This window comes from Lepisosteus oculatus, chromosome 5 (assembly GCF_040954835.1).
Source record: "Lepisosteus oculatus isolate fLepOcu1 chromosome 5, fLepOcu1.hap2, whole genome shotgun sequence".
Taxonomy (NCBI): domain Eukaryota; kingdom Metazoa; phylum Chordata; class Actinopteri; order Semionotiformes; family Lepisosteidae; genus Lepisosteus; species Lepisosteus oculatus.
In genome coordinates, this window is record NC_090700.1 from 54,165,265 (window position 1) to 54,184,174 (window position 18,910).

An 18,910-nucleotide genomic window follows, 5' to 3' on the forward strand; every position below is an offset into this window, starting at 1 on the left:
GATTCCTGTTTTCCCATAACAATCCCATATGGTCTTGTTGGGTTCATGTCAGTTCATGTCAACTTCGTGATGGCCATAAAAGCACTTTAATACACCAGCTTCCACACATTTTTCTAAATACCTTTTAACTCTCTTAGCGGTACCATTTAGATGGTTATCTTCTCGGCAAAACTCAGATAAAATTCTTTGGATCATGACAATGAACTGTTCTTTGCACAGTGCTGTACGTATATTGTACCAAACCTAAACTGCACATCAAATGTGGTCACTAGGATAGAGAGCATCTGCAAAGATTGAACTGGAATTTTTCTTCTTTCAGTGAGTTACCTTAACTAGAAGAGTGACATCATGTGACAGATAAAAACTGCTTGAAACAGACTTGTTTCTTATTTAAGACACGGGTTGTGTGTCAATGATCAGGTGTTCAAACCTCTTTTACTTCAAAGGGAAGATCCATTTCCCATCAACTCATTCTTGAGAGATGCCACTGCTATTTCTAGATTCTGGTTTTGTTTTAGGATCCTTGCTTCATTTAGAGGGTTCTGAACTGAAAGCTTATTTGACCTAGAAGCCACAGAAAGCACGTGTCAGTCTGTGCTCCCGCTGCTGTCGGAGAGCCCTGACTTGCACACCCAGGCAGAGCCGTCAGGGTGACACGGTAGCCGACCCGAGATTGGAGCTGTCTCGTGTCAGCTGGGGCTCCTGCTTCACGCTGCTCCCGACCAGGAATAAATCACCACATCTCATCTTAATCAAGCGTGACTGCAAAAATGTTCTGCGTTTTTCTTCTCCCGAGAATTTTAGCTTAGAAAAAAGGCAAAAGACCAGCAGTTCAGAAACAGCCTGAAGGCAGAGTTATTATTATCGTTCCGAAGCCCTGGAAAGATAGGCTTGGCTATTTCTGTATTCAATGGATATTTTCAGGATTCCTCATTTATTTTTATCCAACGCTTTCTACTATATCTTTGTCCAAATATATCTGTCTTGTTTGTTTTGATCTGGACTGACTGACAGAGCAGGTTAATCCAGCGCCCAGCCTTGTCCCGGAATGAACATCACCAATATTACCACATCCACTAAGGGAAAGGCTGCCTGCCAGGAGTCTGTTTTACAATGTCGACTGAAAAGAACCTTTGCTATTTCTGGAGAGATGAGCTTCAGCACTAGTACTATAAATCAACTGATAAAGAGTGCATGCATCCATTGATTGAATCATCGTTAGATCTGCAAAACTTGCAGATCTGCTCATATCCTGCATTGGAAAAGCTGCTTATTCCTGGTGAGGGTCATGGCAGCTCAGAACCTTATTCCGGAAGCACAGGGCACAGGGTAGGATCACACCCTGGATTGGACATCAGTCCATCACAGGACACACATGTTCACAGCTACAATTCAGGAACATTGATTATCCCAGACAGCATGTCTTTGGATGCGGACACCAAATGAATATGGAGAGAACTTACACAGAGGACATCCCAGGCTAGAATTTAACCCAGGACACAAGATCCCCGAGGAAATAGTGCTACTGTAACTGCTACTTCATCATGGCACTGAACTCTGTTCCTTTAATTGTTCATTTAAAATTTCCTATTACTTATTTTAAAACATTTATAATAATGACAAAGAGACTTGACAGCAAATTTCAAGAGATTTTCCCTCTCTCATGTCTACCTCTACCAAGCTTTCTACCACTTATAATCAGCCACAGTGGGTCTTATAATGCATGTTTATCAGTCTGTACAATTACAGCCTTTGCCGGCTTTATATAAAAAGTCAAAAAAGAATAATCAGCAAACATGCTGTGCGTGACATTTGAATGAAGTAATTTCTAACACCATCATGTCACGAACAATATGTGCCTTAAGAGATTTCTCCTCATTTATTTCCTCTTTTTGTTTAAAGCTATTATGCGGGTCAAAGACATTTGGGAACTGGGTGCACACTTCAAAAAATGGTTTTGGTGTTTGGTCATTTGAAAAGAAAATAGCTCAGATCTAAATGTGTCTATGGACATAGTCCATCTAAAAATGAAAGGCATGTGCAGTATTTTGAAACAGCTGCTGTAAATCACAGTTGCCCTGGTAAATTAGAAGGAATAATACAGAGCTCAAAAGAAATGTGTGAAAATCTGTCAAAGCCCAATTCATAAATATAAGAAATAATGGGTCTTGCAGAAAAATACAATTATAGCAGTGCACAAATTCATTGCAACGTAAGGCGGGTCATTTCTTCCGTTTCTTGCGTTGTGTAACATTAAACAACTTAAAAACTAAAAACATGGCTTTGTTGTGTGTGGCACAGTAAGAGCCTGGCACCTTTTGCCCCGTGTGGCCATACAGTATGTTTCTTTTTCTTCCAGTTTTTAATGATCAGAATGCAGGATACGTTGGATTCTTTGTTAAAATATCCAAATCAATACTTTTTCTAGGATTTCCCTATCTAGCAGTTGGGTTTAATATGTTGTAATAATGATTGCCACATGTAATGAGCTCTGTTACAGTGATATCACTCCCCACTTGTTTGGGACACAAAGCTCAGGTGCTCTGATACATACCCCATGGGTCCAGCTACATTCTGGTATTCTAATAAACTTGAATAAAACAGAACAGGTATTCTAATAAACTTGCACATGACTGCAGCAAACAATGAATTTGCTCCAGTCACATACTGTACGCACTCCTTCTTATTCACCGAAAAGGAGGTGTCTGACCACACAACCCAAACAAAAATTGAACACCCTTTGCCAAACGCACAGGGGATTTTCAATGTTCTTCAGAAGTAAAGGTTATGACATCAGCACGGAGGTTTAATTTCACTCTTTGACACCTGTTACACGTCTAGTAATAAAGCCTGCGTATCTTTCCGTCAAATGGTTTCTTTTTTTTTCAGACGCATCAGTCATGGGATAGCTTTGCTATGAGACAGTGGGAAAGTCCAGGGGTGAAGAGCAGTGTGGAATGACTGGTGAAGACGAAAACCCAAGTCAGATTCCCTTGTCCGAACGCCCGCTACCCATGCCAAGGACAAGCAGGGTAACTATCATTGCAATCTAATGACATGCCTGGGGCGTACAGACCAAGAGAACCTACATGAGAACAGCTGACTCTGAATGGTTCTGGCATTAATAGTAACAGGCCTGGTCAGAAGAAGAATAAAAATGGCACAAAATTAAACAAAGCCTAGGTCATCTTTTATTTGGGAGGTGAAGGCAGACAGCATTCCCAGACACTGATGGGCTCAGCGGTTCCATCTTTATTATTTTCATCTATTAGGGAAAATTGACACTTCTATTCTTAACGTCCTCAATTACACATGAAACAGATGTCCCGCTGGTGCACGTCTACAGATAAAAAAGAGACTTGAGCAGTCAGACCCAGGAATGTCGACTTGCGACAGGCTGAGAGTGACACGATAGGTGGAACAGCACTGACATCCTTTTGCAGATACGAGTCCAGAGGAAAAAAACACTTCTTTCTATGCTCAACTCTATATATACTCACATGTCTACAGACAAATATATTTGAATCAACTTACACTGAGCAGAAAGATGAAAAGTAAAGTTAAAGATCTGTGTAAACTGTATTCCTGGGCTCACTGAATCTGATTCGCAGGTTCTGTACATTAGTAAACTCAAACTAGACTTAAAATGACTTTTAAAGACCTTTCTTAATAGAGCTATAAGAACTTTATTGAGTGTTACACCTCAGTAGTCTAGACCCCACGTTACAAATTAATAGTCTAAAAGTGTAAATGATATAACTACATTTTGTGAAGTGCAGAGCAGTTGGTACAGTTCTGGACTTGTCAATGGAAGGCTGAAGGTTCGAATCCCAGGTGAGAAACTACTGTTGTACCCTTGAGAAAGGTACTTCATCCAAACTGTTGTTACAGTTTATAAAATATAAATATAAAATATCCAGTTGTATAAAAGGATGCAATTATAATTTGCTGTGGATAGGAGCATCAAATAAACTAGTATTGCAATTCAAGTTAAAAACATTATCTTAATCTACCAAGAGAAGACAATACTACATTGAATCGAGTCATGAGAATCACATTGCTTATTTATTTCCACAGTTTGCACCTTTCAGTCCCAACCTACATTGCTTTGCTTTTCATACAGAATTAGTGATATTTCCTGTTAATCCATGTGAAAATATACGTGTGTGGTTTTGTTTTAAAAGTAATTGTTGTGCCTGGTCTAGAATTATTCAGTCACACAATCAAGTTCAGAAACTGAAGGATGAATACTCTTCTGGGAGGGGAACTTTGATTCTAGTTATTGCTCCTTGACATAGTACCAGTTGTACATTTACTACCAGAGTAGTAAATGTGCACCGTGAGTTCTACCGTGTTAATGTTTTTATTTAAGTGCGGCCCTTATATTATATTTTGCTTTAGAAAATATTATTTTATTCAGGAATCAAACTGTTCGTTGAATTTTACAAAAAAGGTTCAAGTACATTCCAGGACACCAATATCAGCTGTAGTCAAATAAACCTTGTGATATTAAGCACAAGAGAGCAGTGACTGTATAACACAATAAAGGGAAACAGAAAATTCTGCAACACTGTGTGATCAAAAAATGAAGAAAATAAGAAAGCTAGAAATTGTTCCTCACACAGGCCTTGCAGAACAATCTAGCATTTTAAAAGTACAGTACAAGGTAGGTTTTGCAGGCTTTGCCCAAAAAAGGACAGTTTGAGGAAAGAGAAGCAGATTGCAGAGCACACACTTCTGATGTTTTTGGTTCACTCAGTCAGTTCCTCTTGTACAGAACATCAGTCGGAGTTGAGCCAACTTAGCAATCATCAGCAATTCATGTGGCATGCTGGGCAGTAAAGAAAAGCTGAATCGACTCTTTTTTTTCCCCTCTGTGTAAAATACAGACCGAGAAAAGGAGTTTATTTTGAGAAAAGAAATCTAGTATATCCCCACCCCCACGATGGTGGGATTCCCTTCTTGTAAGTATACTGTATATTCCTAACACAGTATATGCTTTAATGTAAAAGCCTTTAAATGTAGGCTCCCTGGAGGGCTGCTTCAGAGAGCCGAGCAGTGTAACCAATCACGTGGGCACCCTCCAGCCGACTCAAATGTCAAACAAGGCTTTATTGGATCATCGAAGGAATCTGGCTCTTCTCCAGCTGATGCCAAGTCACTAAGTTAAGCATTGGCCAATTAAAATTTAATCTTTTCTTCGTGTTGTCGCTTGTGCATATTAAACACAAATTAGGCCTCTGCCCCCCTTTTCGATTAATCTTTCAAAGTTGGTTAATCGCCCAGAATAGGGGAGCCTGTAGCACTGGAGGAGCTTGAAATAAGTGGTGTAACTGCCTGGTTTGGAATGGGTTGCTCTCTAATAACAAGCTTAAGGGAAGGTGCAGGGGAGGAGCTATACGTATTTCTTTGCTTTATTTGTGGCCAAAAGATGATCAAAAGCAAGGCTGCTACAGACTGCACAGGCACTTTTCATACATGCATTGGGGGAAAAGAGGAAAAAAAAGAATTAACTGAGTTTTCTGCTTAAATAGGCTTGAAGTGGGCTGAGCAGAGGGACAAGGTGTAGAATCTATGTCATGCCACTATGGAGAGACAGGATCTTCTGATTGCACTAGCTGGCCCCCATGTGATCACCTCCCATTATCTCAGCATGTTACTGCTTGAGATATACTGCTCTTGAAGCGTAATCAGGCCATGAAGCACTTGCATGTTAGGGTAAAGAAAGGATACAGTATAACTGTCTTTAAAAAGCATTACAGCTTTATTAACTTGGCAAAACGAAGGGCTTTGCCCTGATGAGATTCCCATGTTTTGTGACCTAGATTACCCTTGTTCACACTAAAGATCAAACCTCAGCCCTCTTTCCCGCTATACAGTCTGAACCTCAAACTGTCTGTAGTTTCTAAAAAAACCTCCAGCCACAGCAATGTCAGCCTCGGAGTGAAAAAAGACACCAGAGACACTTCAAAAGCACTGCAGATCTGCTTTAATAAATGTAGAAATACTAACACAGGAACCTCAATGGTCTTATTCATTATGTACCAATATCTCCTTCTCAGAGATCCCAAGATGTTCTACTATAAAGACCTCCTTTTCGTATCAAGAAAGAAAGTTGCTCTCTCTGTGCATATCTGGATGCGAAACCTGAATTCTGAATGCAAGAAAGATTCATATGGAAAGGATACAATGGTGAGGGGATACAAATGTACCAAGGTGAACTGATCAATGCTGGCCCAGCGAAATTCCAAAATGAATCCCGAGAGACCAGAGAACACCATCAGGGAGGCTTGTAGGAAGATGTGAAGTTTGGGGGTACGACTTGGATGTGAAGAGCGAAAGACAGAAAGAGATCTTGGGGAGACCTTTGAAGCCCTTCAGAAGTCAAAAGCCTTTGAGCATCTCAAGTCACAGATTAGAGTCACGGAAGTGTTTGGAGTACCAGACTGCCGGATGTGTCAAACCAATCAGCACGTGAAAGTGACAGCAACTACTTCAACATTACTGTGAGACGTGTTTGAGAACAGCCAGCAAGTTTTTGCTACCAGCTTGAGAAAAGGACACTGAAGACTTCTTGAGAGAGAAACTACACCATGAAAAGCGTTTCTGCCATCGCTGCACTCTCTTCCTTCACAACAGTCGCGCTCCGTTCAGCCTCCTTCAGATTATTTTGAGGAGTATAATTGATCAATCATGCTAATTGAACATTCTGGACGGCTCATTCACAGCAGCAGATGTGCCTAATTTGCATTCATTAAGACAGAGACAGTGCTCTGAATTGCCGCTCTGGCTTTCATTGACATTAAAAGTAGCTGAGGGCTATTTTTGAGCATAGTTTTGCAATACATCTTTTAAAAATCACAAGAAGGAAACAACACAATTACCTCTTCTACTGTATATCTTACATGAACTGTCTGATAAATATACATGTCCTTTGACCAATAGCAAAATTCACATAATGTTTGCTTTAGACAGATCTTTTTCTTGAATAAAACTCTTCAATATTGATTTTTTTAATATCAAATAGCCTACTTTTTAAATATACAACAAATCTGACTTGTAGTCTTCTGGATATTGACCAATATGGTCCACGAATACTCTTTATTTCAGTGAAGATGAATCGCTAGGTACAGTTTACATTTGTACCCCTGCTTCTCCATAGCCAGACTAATTAAGGATATATATTATTCATCTTGCTGACAAGCTTTGAAAGTGAGCTTTACAGAAACCCGGATCAACATGTTTATTTTTATTAGTTTTGCTAATAAGCCAGATAAAGAGTATTTGAAAGAATACAATTAACAGAATACTGAATACAAATAACCTTCAGATTTATTCATACCCCCCAATTAAATAGGAACAAAAAATATGTACAGCAGAATGAGCTACGTTTTGGATGATGTTTCACATTTGAGTCATGTTTGGTGGAAATATTTGAATTCCAGAAAACAAGAAGGTCACATTTATTCTCACCTCAAGGTTTTCTTTTAAATTCAATTAAACAAAAACAAATATCTAATAACATTCTAAGTTTTAGAAGTGCAATAGAAGCCTCTAGGACTACCTACAGCCAGGTTTTCTGCTTTCCTGGTGTATAAAAGGAGTTAACACAGCACACTTTCAGTAGTAGAAGCATCATCATGGTTAAGGTGTGAAGCTCTTCTCAGATTGCAGGCAAGTGATTGTTAACCTCCACAAGTTGGGGGATAGCAATAAAATAATTCACTCTAGAAGAGGATAATAGTGCATCTTGCCACCATGGGCTGTAAAACAAGTGATATGGGAGGCAACCACAACTCCAAAGACAACAGTTGGAGACAACACACACTGGCATTTTCAGGGCACAAAGAGTGGAAAACTACCATCTGAAGTCGCCTAAATAAATATGGCATCCATAGCGGAGCTCAGCTCCAGAAAGAAGCCTCTTCTGAGAGTGAAGCACAAAAATGGTGATTTAAACGTGCCAAACATCGTAAATGACAAATGAAACCATGTCTACTGTTCAAAAGAAATGAAACTTGAGCTTTATAATCATGTTTATCAGTGTTTGTCATAAAAAACCCATGAAGCTAATATTGAAAAAACACTGGTCCCAGTGCAAAGTTGTGAGGAGTATTTCATTCTTTGGGGTTGTTTTGCTTCCCTGAGTCCTGGAGCCCTTGTCAAGATAGGGGAAATCATGAGCTCCCTACATGTACCAGAACATTCTGGCCAGACACCCAGTTCTTTCTGCCAAGAAGCTGGAGCTTGGCCAAAAATGAAAATTTTAGCATGACAATGATCCAAAACATACATCTTAATGGACAAAGGAATGGTTAACTGCACACAATATAATTGTTCTCGACAGGCCATCTCAATCTTCAGTCCTCAATCCATTTGAAATTTGTAATTTTAACTCAAGATGGCAGTTTACTAACAAAAACCAAGAGGTCTGAAGGACTTAAAGCAATTCTACATGGAGGAATCTTCATAGGTCTCCACTCTGAAGTGCCACAAGCTTCAGTGTATTCACTGCCAGAGGAGGATTTACAAAATATACACTATAGGGGTGTAAATGAATGTGGCCTCCCCCATTTTCTGGACTTAGATTAATGTAATAAAAACATGATAAAAACTATGCAAGATAAATATGACTTTATAATATTTTTCTATTTTTAGGCAAGAAACGTCCAATCTATACATCTTTCTGTCATTTGATATTTATCATTCCTATATTATCAAAGGTATGAATACATTAACAGGACACTGTAGCTGTATAAATTTAACTTTTTCATTTCTTCTCATTATGTTTTCCCTTACAAATGTCTCAGATTATCAACGAGGCCTTTCTGCACTAAATAATCCAGACTGTTACGGAAGAAAATTCATTCCAAGATTGAATGGGTGGAAACATAGATGCAGGTAACAGCTGTGAATTTCTAAGTATGTCAGTCATGCATACACTTCTCCATCAATTCATTTTTGTCACTTAGTGATATACATGTTGGAGACAATAATTAAAAGATAGTGTTATAACGCTGTGTCTAAAATGATCTGTTTCAGCCAACATGGTGGTTGCTTTAACTCATTTTTAACAACATTAAACCACTATCTCATTCTTAATATTATAACACCATTATCCAATTCTGAAAAGAAATGGGTTTGTTAGCAGCAGTATGTTGAGACTGCTGGTTTCCCTTCTCTTGACAAGGAAGAACAAGAAACCAAAGACATTTGCAGGGGCCAAAGCAATACAAGACTTCTGCACAGAGAACAGTCATGAGTCAGGTGCGAATTTGCAAATGCAATTCACAAACTACTGCATGTTTTTGGAGCCGATTCTAGTGCAAAACCTCTGAGGTCTTTATGGTTAACACTGAATTCCAAAACAAAAGCACCAACATCTTCAGTTTTCGTTTTGTTTTTATTAATTAAAGCCTCTCCTTTGTTCTAAAATGAACATACGCTTCACATTACACCTCTAAAGCTTTAACAAATTAAAAAATTAAGAGGAGTGAGATATGTGCCAAAAGCTGAAGATCCAGATCTCTGGAAGATCCTTGGCAAAGCTTTAACCCAGCAATGGGGTGGCACAGGCTGGTGATAATGAGAATGAAGAAAAGTCTTAAGACTATAAGAAAAAGCAACCTTCTTTTCTAAAATATTCACATCTTAAAAGTCATGCAGCACAAGCTTTCTGAATTACCACTTCTCCTGGCTGAGAATCTTATAAGCTATCAAATTAAGAAACGACAGGGTGTGTCTATAGTTGCCACCCACCATAAATTCAGCTGGCCACATGACTGCAATTTTAACTGGAACAAGGCCAAGGAAATTCTTAAAATCCTACCTAAAAATCTCCCCGTTCAGACAGTTAACACATGGTTTGCCCAAACACCCACAGCAGTCAGCAGAGCGGTATTAATATCAACTCACTCAAAATGTATCTGCCTTCAGGTTTCTGCTGCAGTAAGTTAACAAGTACGTACAGTACATGTAGATAAATGCACACAGCTACTGTACCATCATTTCTACTCCACATCTGTGCCTGCAGATATACAGCCATCCTGACAATTATTAAAATACACTTTAGAGTAAACGTAGCACAAAGTGTGTGGCAGGAAGTGAAAGGCCAAATGTTGTAACTCAATAATATTAAAAACTTTGCATCGCGGTCAGGGGGCACTGCCTCAGAATTCTTCAGACCCCTGCATTTCTTGAGACAAGCAAGAAAAAAGACAGACATTAGTGATTTACAAAACAGGCATTATATTGTTAAGATCACCGGTATCACTATATATAAACGTGCAAGCCAAGTCAAGCCATTCCTGTTAGTTGCCAGCTTTTCTCAATGAAACACAAAGGCCAGTTTGGAGATAATAGGCTCGCTCCCTTTTAAGTGTTACTGAAATTGACAATTGCAAAAATGGCTCTGCAAGATTTAATCTTGCAATGCATGAGCTGCACGGGTAGAGCAGAGAGAAGGGAGGGGTGGAGGGTGAAATTTGTTATCACTCCTGAGCGAGACCCTTGCAAGTTCACTGTGCAAGCGGTGTCACAGAAGTGAAATTAAAAACTATCATAAAAAATATTCAATTTCAGCTATCATTGCCATCATGGAATACGATATGCTACATTTGTTTGATGAACTTTAATCCAAAGTTCCAGGAAACAGATGTGCAAGTTCACTTTCCTTGCATAGTTGCAAAACATCATGCACTGAAATATTTCTGGTGCTGAAAAATATATACTGTCCACAGACCAATGTAGATTTCTTTATTGTTGGTACAATAAGCATGCATGGTTACACAAAACCAAAACCAGACTTTCCCAGAGATATGAGTGCTTTTCCTGCTCCTATGACTTGTAAAGTCTGTGTACGTGACTCAATTTCCTCTTGCTTGCCAACATCTGTCATCTTACCTTTCTGTGTTACTAGTTTAGTATTGATTTTAGATTTCATGGTATTAACTTGTGCTGATGCCATGCAAACTACACAGCATGATTACAAGGTAATTTGGGCTTTCTGCTTTGTTGTTTTGGAACAACAACAAAAAGGAAAGAGGCAAAGCTGTCCAGAGAAGGGTACAGAGTATGAAATGGGAATACTGTGGTATCAAAAGCAATAAATAACCCTAGCATTTCATAATACAGAGAACAGATTATTGCTATTTTTTCCATAACACACATATAGGTTTTAGTCCCTGGAAACTGAGCTTCTGTTTACAGTAGCACACAGGGTTTTAATGTAGTCTGTGGTTTGGATGTTTTGTTTTTCAGATGTCATGCACGGCTCAATAAATGAAACCTGTCTTAAAAAAACAAGGATTGTCTAATTGCCATGACCAAGTCTAATGCACCTGGCATTAATAACAAATGCAATAACAACTATTTACATTAAAACAGAGCAAGGGTACATATAAACTGACATATTGAACCTATACTTCATTGTTAGCATTGCTACTCAAACGTTTGCTTCAATGCTAGAACAGAAAACTAAACAGTGATGTTCAAATGGCATGTGTAGCACAGCCACACTACAGCAAATCAGGTGCCTGTAGCTCAGACACAAGCATGGCACAGACTGGCATAGATGGTGCACGCAGATGTCAGGTATGTTCCACCATGCAGTCGGCTATACGTGTGACTGGGGACTGGCTGTATGCATCTAGCTAACCTGCTGCACTGGAACTTGATTTGGTTAAGATGTGGAGATATAGTGCACAACCCTGGCCGCAACCTGAAGCAGACGATGATAAGGAGACCAGGACACGTCTCAGAATGTTATCAACAAAAAGACAAGCTCTCAGCTTGTGTTAATGGCAGCCTACACCACTGCACTACTGCCAAAATGATTTAATTCCTTCACACAAATCTTAACGTTTTCTTTACTGTTCCTCCTGGATTTATGTGCTCTATGGCATTGAGGTATCTATATATATACAATCATTCTGAAAAATAAAATACAGCTAATTACATTCTTCTCCAAAAGATGTTTCTCAACAACTTCTAAACTAAACCAGAAAAAAGTCAACTATTTATCCTTTTCTGCTGTTCTTTTTAACGACAGCAACTGTCACCTGTGCATACTCCATGAATTTCAAAACCACATGAAACAAAGAAATGACTGCCAATGTCATTTTGTGTTGCTATAAGAAAAGGCTGGATTTGCCTATACTGAATCCTGGTTTGTATGTTTGTTCCAGGAGGCTGGAGCAGGAAAAGACACTTGTTCCAAATGAAAAGGTCTGCTTACCAAGAGGTCTACTTTTTGCATTTTGGTAGTGTTATTTGCAACTTGCAGGCATGGTATTTAAATAACACTGCAGACACAAATTTGACTGCTGATGCATCTCCACGTTCAGGCACTAAAAAAGAGCTGTTCAATTTAAGAACACTGCCTCAGAGTACTTTCAACACAGCTCTGAAACCGTCTTCAACATTTCCATTTATGTTTGCAAATTTTAAATATATTTTTAGTGTTAAATTCCAGCCTTCTTGTGTGTTGTGTTAGTAAGTGTGATTTATCCACCCATGATCTTTTCTGAAACAGTCCATAATCATTTACAAAAACAGAGTAATATACAAATATATATTATGCATAGTCTGTATTCTATACACAGTATGAAATTGTTGGTTTACAATGACAGCATGAGGCTGAATAACCATCCTGCCCTTTTGGTGAAGAAGTAGTGGATGTATTTCTATGTAGAATGTGGTATAATGAAATTATTTAAATTACCTGCAGCAGCATTTTCATTAGGGGCGCAAGTACGATTTAATCTAAAAATGTCAAGACAGTTATCATAGGGCCTTTGTTGTAGTAATCTAATAACAGACTTATTTGCTACACTGGCTTAATGCTTCAGTTTACTTACTTCCACTGTCTAAGGATCCCCCAGTGCAGTTACTGTAACACTAATGAACATGTTGGAACCACATTTTGACCCTGGGCAAGTCTTCCATCCCCAGTCCACAAAGCCATAGCCTCCCAGCCTCTTGCACTTACTGGTCAACTACAATAAGGCTGCAATAATGAGACAAGCAGGCTGGTTGCATCATGGAAGAGATTGCTTTAAAAAAATCATACATTATAAAATATGTACAGTACAATAACTTCAGTAAACATTTAACATTTTGTAACAATCTACAAGACTAACTACTCACTATTCACATTTGTGCAACATGATGTCCATGCTACCTTTTGCAGAGAAGTTCAGTACTATACACAAAACGTGTTTTACTGTAATATTATATTTCTTCCAATGCATTTCAAAAACCTGATTTTGACCCTACTTTGCTACATTTCTGCAAGATAGAAAAATGCTGTTTTATCACTGAGCCCATATTATAATAACATATCTGACTAGCCCCCATTGCACTTTCAGACAAATGCATTGGCCTTTGCATATTAGATCTCCTTAGATTATATCAACCAGCCTGATCACTGATACATCGTGTGTGTATGTGTGTGTGTGTGAAGTGGTTCATGGAACCACCCACTGCGTCTATCTGCCTTTCTCAGAAAGGTCACCATCTCTTCACAGCTTCTGAAACTGTGCTTAGAAAGAGGTTAAAGACAAGATAAAGCGCATGCCAACTGAAAAATTAATGTTGAAGTGATCTGCACTCCACAATAGGAAGAGAAACAATTCAATCCATACGAGCTGTTATGTTAGATTAGCAGAGAATGGGACTGAAAACTAGGCATGTGGCAGCCAGCCAAGAAGTTTGCTATTAAAACCACTGATCCTTAAAGACTCAGCAAGCCGCCAAAAATCTGCACATTGCTACAGACAGGGGAAACGTTCTTCTGTTCCTGCACTGTTGTCTGTTAACTAAAAGCTTCCTTAAAATTTTAGCCATCAAAACAGGGAGACACAGATGGGATCATGACCGCTTTTGATCAGGGGATGAAGGGGACAGGAGGCCACCAAGGGATATTTTCACGCTACATTTCACCTGTCGCCTGGAGTGTGCTTCTCTAAAGCATGAACGCAGCCCCCCTCATCCCCCTCCCTGAAAACTCCTCCCCAGCCAGCAGTCTGTTCCAGTCCCCAGCTCCAGTCCCAACTGCAAGACAAGCTCAAGACAAACCCCATACCCCTGCACTGGTTATCAAACTGCGCCTCAGGCACAAGTCCATCTGTGGAAAAAGCTGCATCTGTTCTCCCTGACTGCAAGGCCAGTCCTTTATCTACAGATGGTAGGACTGAGCAGGAATGTGACCTTTGATTTGGCATCACACATATAACAGGAACGTATGTCACCCGATGCAGCTCTGAAGGGACATGTTTCATTCTCCAAATGAAGCAGGGAGCATTTGAAAGATTTTCTCAGGCTGTTATCAGTTGATTTTGGTTATTCATTTTGTGCTTTTTATACGTCTCCATGTGAACCACATTTCAACAGACACATTTAAACAAGCAATATTCATTCTGAAAGCAGGGAGAGAAAATGCAGATTTCTGCAGCCCTGGAAAGAGGGCAGGGAGATCCCTATTACTGATCTGAAAAGGATAAAGCAAGGTGAAAAATATAGACAGGAAACAATGGAGTAATATCACACTTTTATAGAAGTTCAGTTTAACAAACCCCGCATAACCTTTTTTTGCTTGCTTTTTCAAAAGCACCTTGCACAAGGTTATTAATCTCACTCTGTCAGAAAGTCCAATATTATTACATGAACCCCTTGCAATACAGATACATGTATATGCAAAAATACATTTACCAATATTAAATGACTTAATATTTGGAGTCAATCTGTCCAATTATGGAATAAAAGGTCATATTCAGTCAAGAAAATGAATGTTGAACAGAACTTAATTGAAGCTTCATCACAACTACAAAGCATACTACTACTACAGCATAAAGTATATACTTAAAGTGCCACCTGAAAAAGAGCTAAATAGAATAATAGAATAACTAAACATACTTTTAACAGGTGAGTTTGTCCACTATCTACAATGGCAATTGTTTAACTACATTTCCTTTATAAAGATAAACTTGTAGTCCAAAGTCAAAGACTGATACCTAGTCAACTTAAGTGTATGCTATAAAGCAGAGCAACGCTCTCCATACAGTGTGCTGCAGATCTGTGTATGCCATCACCATTAAAAACGAAAAGCTGTTTGATAAAGGTTTCTGTCAGAATACATCAGATCTGTTATCCGTTGGTAAGCACTAATTCATTTACCCCCTCAAAAGGCACTGCATCTTTCTTCTGAAGGACTACAGCAACCCCTTATGAATTCTGTACAACCACAAAAAAGAAACAAACCGCCTATGGCCCTAATAAAACAAGAGGAACGCACAGGAAAACCAACACTAAACACACTGAAACAAAGTTTTTCGGAGCCGTTTCCAGCACTTTTATTTCCCAATAGGTGCGCTGACTGAATCCTCAGACGTGGTCACCATGCCCAATGTTCCCGCGCCCTCCCTCGTCTCGGGGTCTGGTTCATTAGTGAGAGGGAGTGGCAGCACTCTGTTAGGGCCGTGTGACTCCTGCTCAGCCCCCCCCGGCTGGAAACCTGCGCCACTAGCAGCAGAGTCGTGTTTTCTGCACAGCTGCTGCTGACTGAGTGGGCAAGGACAGATCGCTGTTGTGCCGCGGCGGGCGAGGGCCTGCCGGCGGGAATGGGCAGGGGGACTACGTGGGAAAGCGCAGGCTGTCTGTGCCGCCCTTCAGCTGTGGATAAACAGCTGGCCGGGGTCCACCATCTCAGCTCAGGCTTCACATACGGTACACGAAATACCAAGTCACTGTAGAGAGACATAATATACTGTAATGCAAAATGCCTTTTAAAAAGGCGGCACATTCATCCATTTCAGAAAATAAAACCCCAAATGATGCTATGCAGGCAACTGAACACACAGACGCAGAAAACCATTTGCTGAGCAGCAAGCGGAGTTAAGCCCTTCCTCTCTGAAAATGCAACAGACCGTGTGTCGCCTTCTGGGAAGGAGGGAGAAAAACAAACAGACCAGCCTGTGATGGCCCTTCGGAAGGTTTTAAAAGACCTGAAATTTTTTTAAGGCGGTTCTCCCGACTCTAGCTTTCTTGATGATCTTAGAAGTAGAGGCAGACAGGCCCCGGCCTTCCTCCAAGCTTTCAACCAACACAAGCAGGGCCATGCTGCTCAGCGCACGGTGCATCTCCAGCCAACTGGGCCATTCATTTTTAATGCAGGTGAGGCACGGTTCCAGCGCGATGGGCTCCTGATGGAAGCGAGAGGCCGGGTGGAGTGCTCGCACACCATTTGCAGCTCCGCTGAGCAGGTAATGCTTCAGCAGGCAAGTCAACATGAATCAAGCGTGCAGTGCGGCCTCCCCAGTGGCCCGGCCAGCAGGGGAACTTATTGGCAGCACCGGCTGGAGCGCTGTGCTCTAAACCGCTGGTTCGATTCGGACTCTGCCGTTATTCAGGTGCCAGGGGCATTTTCCAAAGCCATGGAGTACAACTGGAGCAGTGCCGGTTTTCTGGGCTCTGCTCTGTAAAGCTGTGCTCTGTTTCCGTCACCCGCCCTCCCTCTGATGAATTAACTCGGCCGTTGTCACCCTGGGGTTCTTTGTGCTGAGCCTGACACTGAAGGTCGCCACTCTTCCAGTGTGGAAGTTTTCTTTTCTAGTTCTCCTGCGTGTACCTGGGCTGTGCGCTGGCTTTCATTAAATAAAAAAATCAAACTGGTATATAATAAAAAAAGTGAAAACGTAAAAACCCTGCAGTGGAACAGTTGACGCCAGTTACAGCCTCCTTGAAGGCTCTAGATTCAACTCTAGACAACCTGCTTTGCATTCAGGAAACCTGATCTCCATAATCTGTCCTTAATATGTGCTAGCTTTTATTAGACATAAATATCAACATAAGTTCAAAATTAGACTTACATTAAGATTTAGCAGGATAGAAAACTTAGAAAAAAGCTTCTTCGATTTAAAAAGAACAGAACTTGATTTGTTTTTAAAGAGAGAATGGGTGTGTTCGACCACCTTGTGCAATAGGCTCCAGAACATCATTTGTTTATTGTTTTTATTTCCAAAATGTGCTAAATCAATTCTCTCGGTAAGACAAGACATCGCGTTCAGAAGCTACTGAACACGTTCAAAACCACAAATGTGTCAGTGAACAGTGCTTGGATCCAGTAAAGATCGCAGTCACCCGCTGTTCTCCTTTCAGTGAAGTTTTTGGCACAAGGGATTGAGAGCAAATGCTTCAACAGATGCTTTGTTCTGTTACCAGTCTTTGGTCTTGTAGGAGAGGGCTGTCACAGGCCTTTAATGTGTATAGAAGCAGCATCATTGATGTCTGGATACAAACAGTGATGGAGGACTTGCATGTGAAAATCTGACTTTACAGTAACTGTATCTGGATTGGTAATAAGGTACCCCTCGAAAGATCATAGAGCTTGATTTATAGCATATTGTGGGGTAATTCTCTACTTTTGAAAAAACACTGCAAAGCCAATTATCTGCATTTTCTGTGGTAACAGTAGTGGTGCTTGAGTGGGCAACGCAGAAAACCTACCAACAGTATAACTGTTGAGGAAGAGATTTGTGTTTTTTTTTAATTACAAGGCCATGTCAGACATCTGGATGTGGAAAGAAAACAGCTTTCTATTCACTGTAAAGTGGAAATGTATCACAGGGTGTTATACATACTTGGGGAAGGCAATTCAAAGGTGGGAACAGACTTAGGAAAATAAGTCAGAACGGCTCTTTGGCTAAGGAATAACACATAATCATAGGTAAATTGTGCCCAGTTTTTATGCCAGATTTTAATATCCAGAATGAATCTCAGCTAATTCTCAAAACCTGTGCTAGAGAGAAGAATATGTGAACTACAGTACTATTCATTCTGCCATGATTGCAATTTTAAACTTCTACAAATACATTCATAGACACTGGAAAAAAATGCTGCTCTAAAACTTCCCTGGGTTGAATCATTTTAGGTAAATCGCAGCATTCAGTCAGACAATATTCCCAAGTTACTAAAAACCAGCTTGAAAGAAGAGACAGAGTTGGAATAAACTAACTAGGTCCTTACATCTCATACTTGTTGTGTTTCATCTGTTTTAAGTAGAAGAAAATCAGAATCTATTACTGCCTTAATTTGTTCCAATCTTCTGGGGGTCTGGACAAAGCTTGCTTGTTCACCTTTAAAAGATAAACTAGGCTTCCTTAGAAAATTAGAACTACAATGGAAGACCTGATTAACTTAAGGCTATATGTAAATATGAAACAAATCTCATTCCCGAAGTTGAATCCCAAAGAACATCACAGGTAAAATCCAATTTCTACATTCAACAAGCTGACCCAATTCACAGACTCTTATGTAAATTTGATCAACACAGAACCATGCATTAAATACCTGCATTTATAGACATACAGTACATAACCCTCAAATAAACCAAATGCAGTTACTGAGCTGCAGCTCTTTAATATGTCTAATATAACACCAGTATTGTGACTGTGATAAGCCTTCAGTGTTCCTTTTCCTAATGACCACAAACTAGCCAGATCTGCCAGGACAGATATTTCCCCCCAAAATGCAGAATGGTTACTGCTAAAGTCAAGATTTCCAGTTGTTAACACAGATTAGCCCTAGACATGAACCAAAGGCCCACGTATTTGTGTTGGAAGGTGCTGCCCACTTACCTCCACGATGTCTGAGTTGGTTCTGCTCTCATGGGGCTCGTTGTACTCTGTATATTTCAGTAGAACTTTGTCCATATCAGTGCTAGCATACTGAAAGAGTTTGTTTGAACTGTTAAAAATAATCAGCGCTATCTCACAGTCACATAGTACACTCAGTTCGTAGGCCTTCTTCATCAAACCAAACTTCCTCTTCGTGAACGTCACCTGTAAGACATGAAGAAAGAAGTCTAAATGAATATCTGATATCAGTCCGATCATTTCAAAGCATCTAAATGTTG

General features: G+C 39.9%; 1 protein-coding gene across 27 annotated transcripts in view; it reads right to left on the reverse strand.

The window, feature by feature from the left end:
• Positions 1-18,910, reverse strand: part of mef2aa (myocyte enhancer factor 2aa) — a 154,711-nt gene that overhangs the window by 52,675 nt on the left and 83,126 nt on the right. For 26 of the 27 annotated variants that reach the window (XM_069190639.1, XM_069190630.1, XM_069190635.1 and 23 more), the window contains one exon: positions 18,633-18,836. In XM_069190639.1, coding sequence (XP_069046740.1) covers positions 18,633-18,836 — 204 coding nt within the window. Of the gene's footprint in view, positions 1-18,632; positions 18,837-18,910 lie in introns of those variants that run through there. The other variant, XM_069190645.1, reaches the window with a different exon arrangement.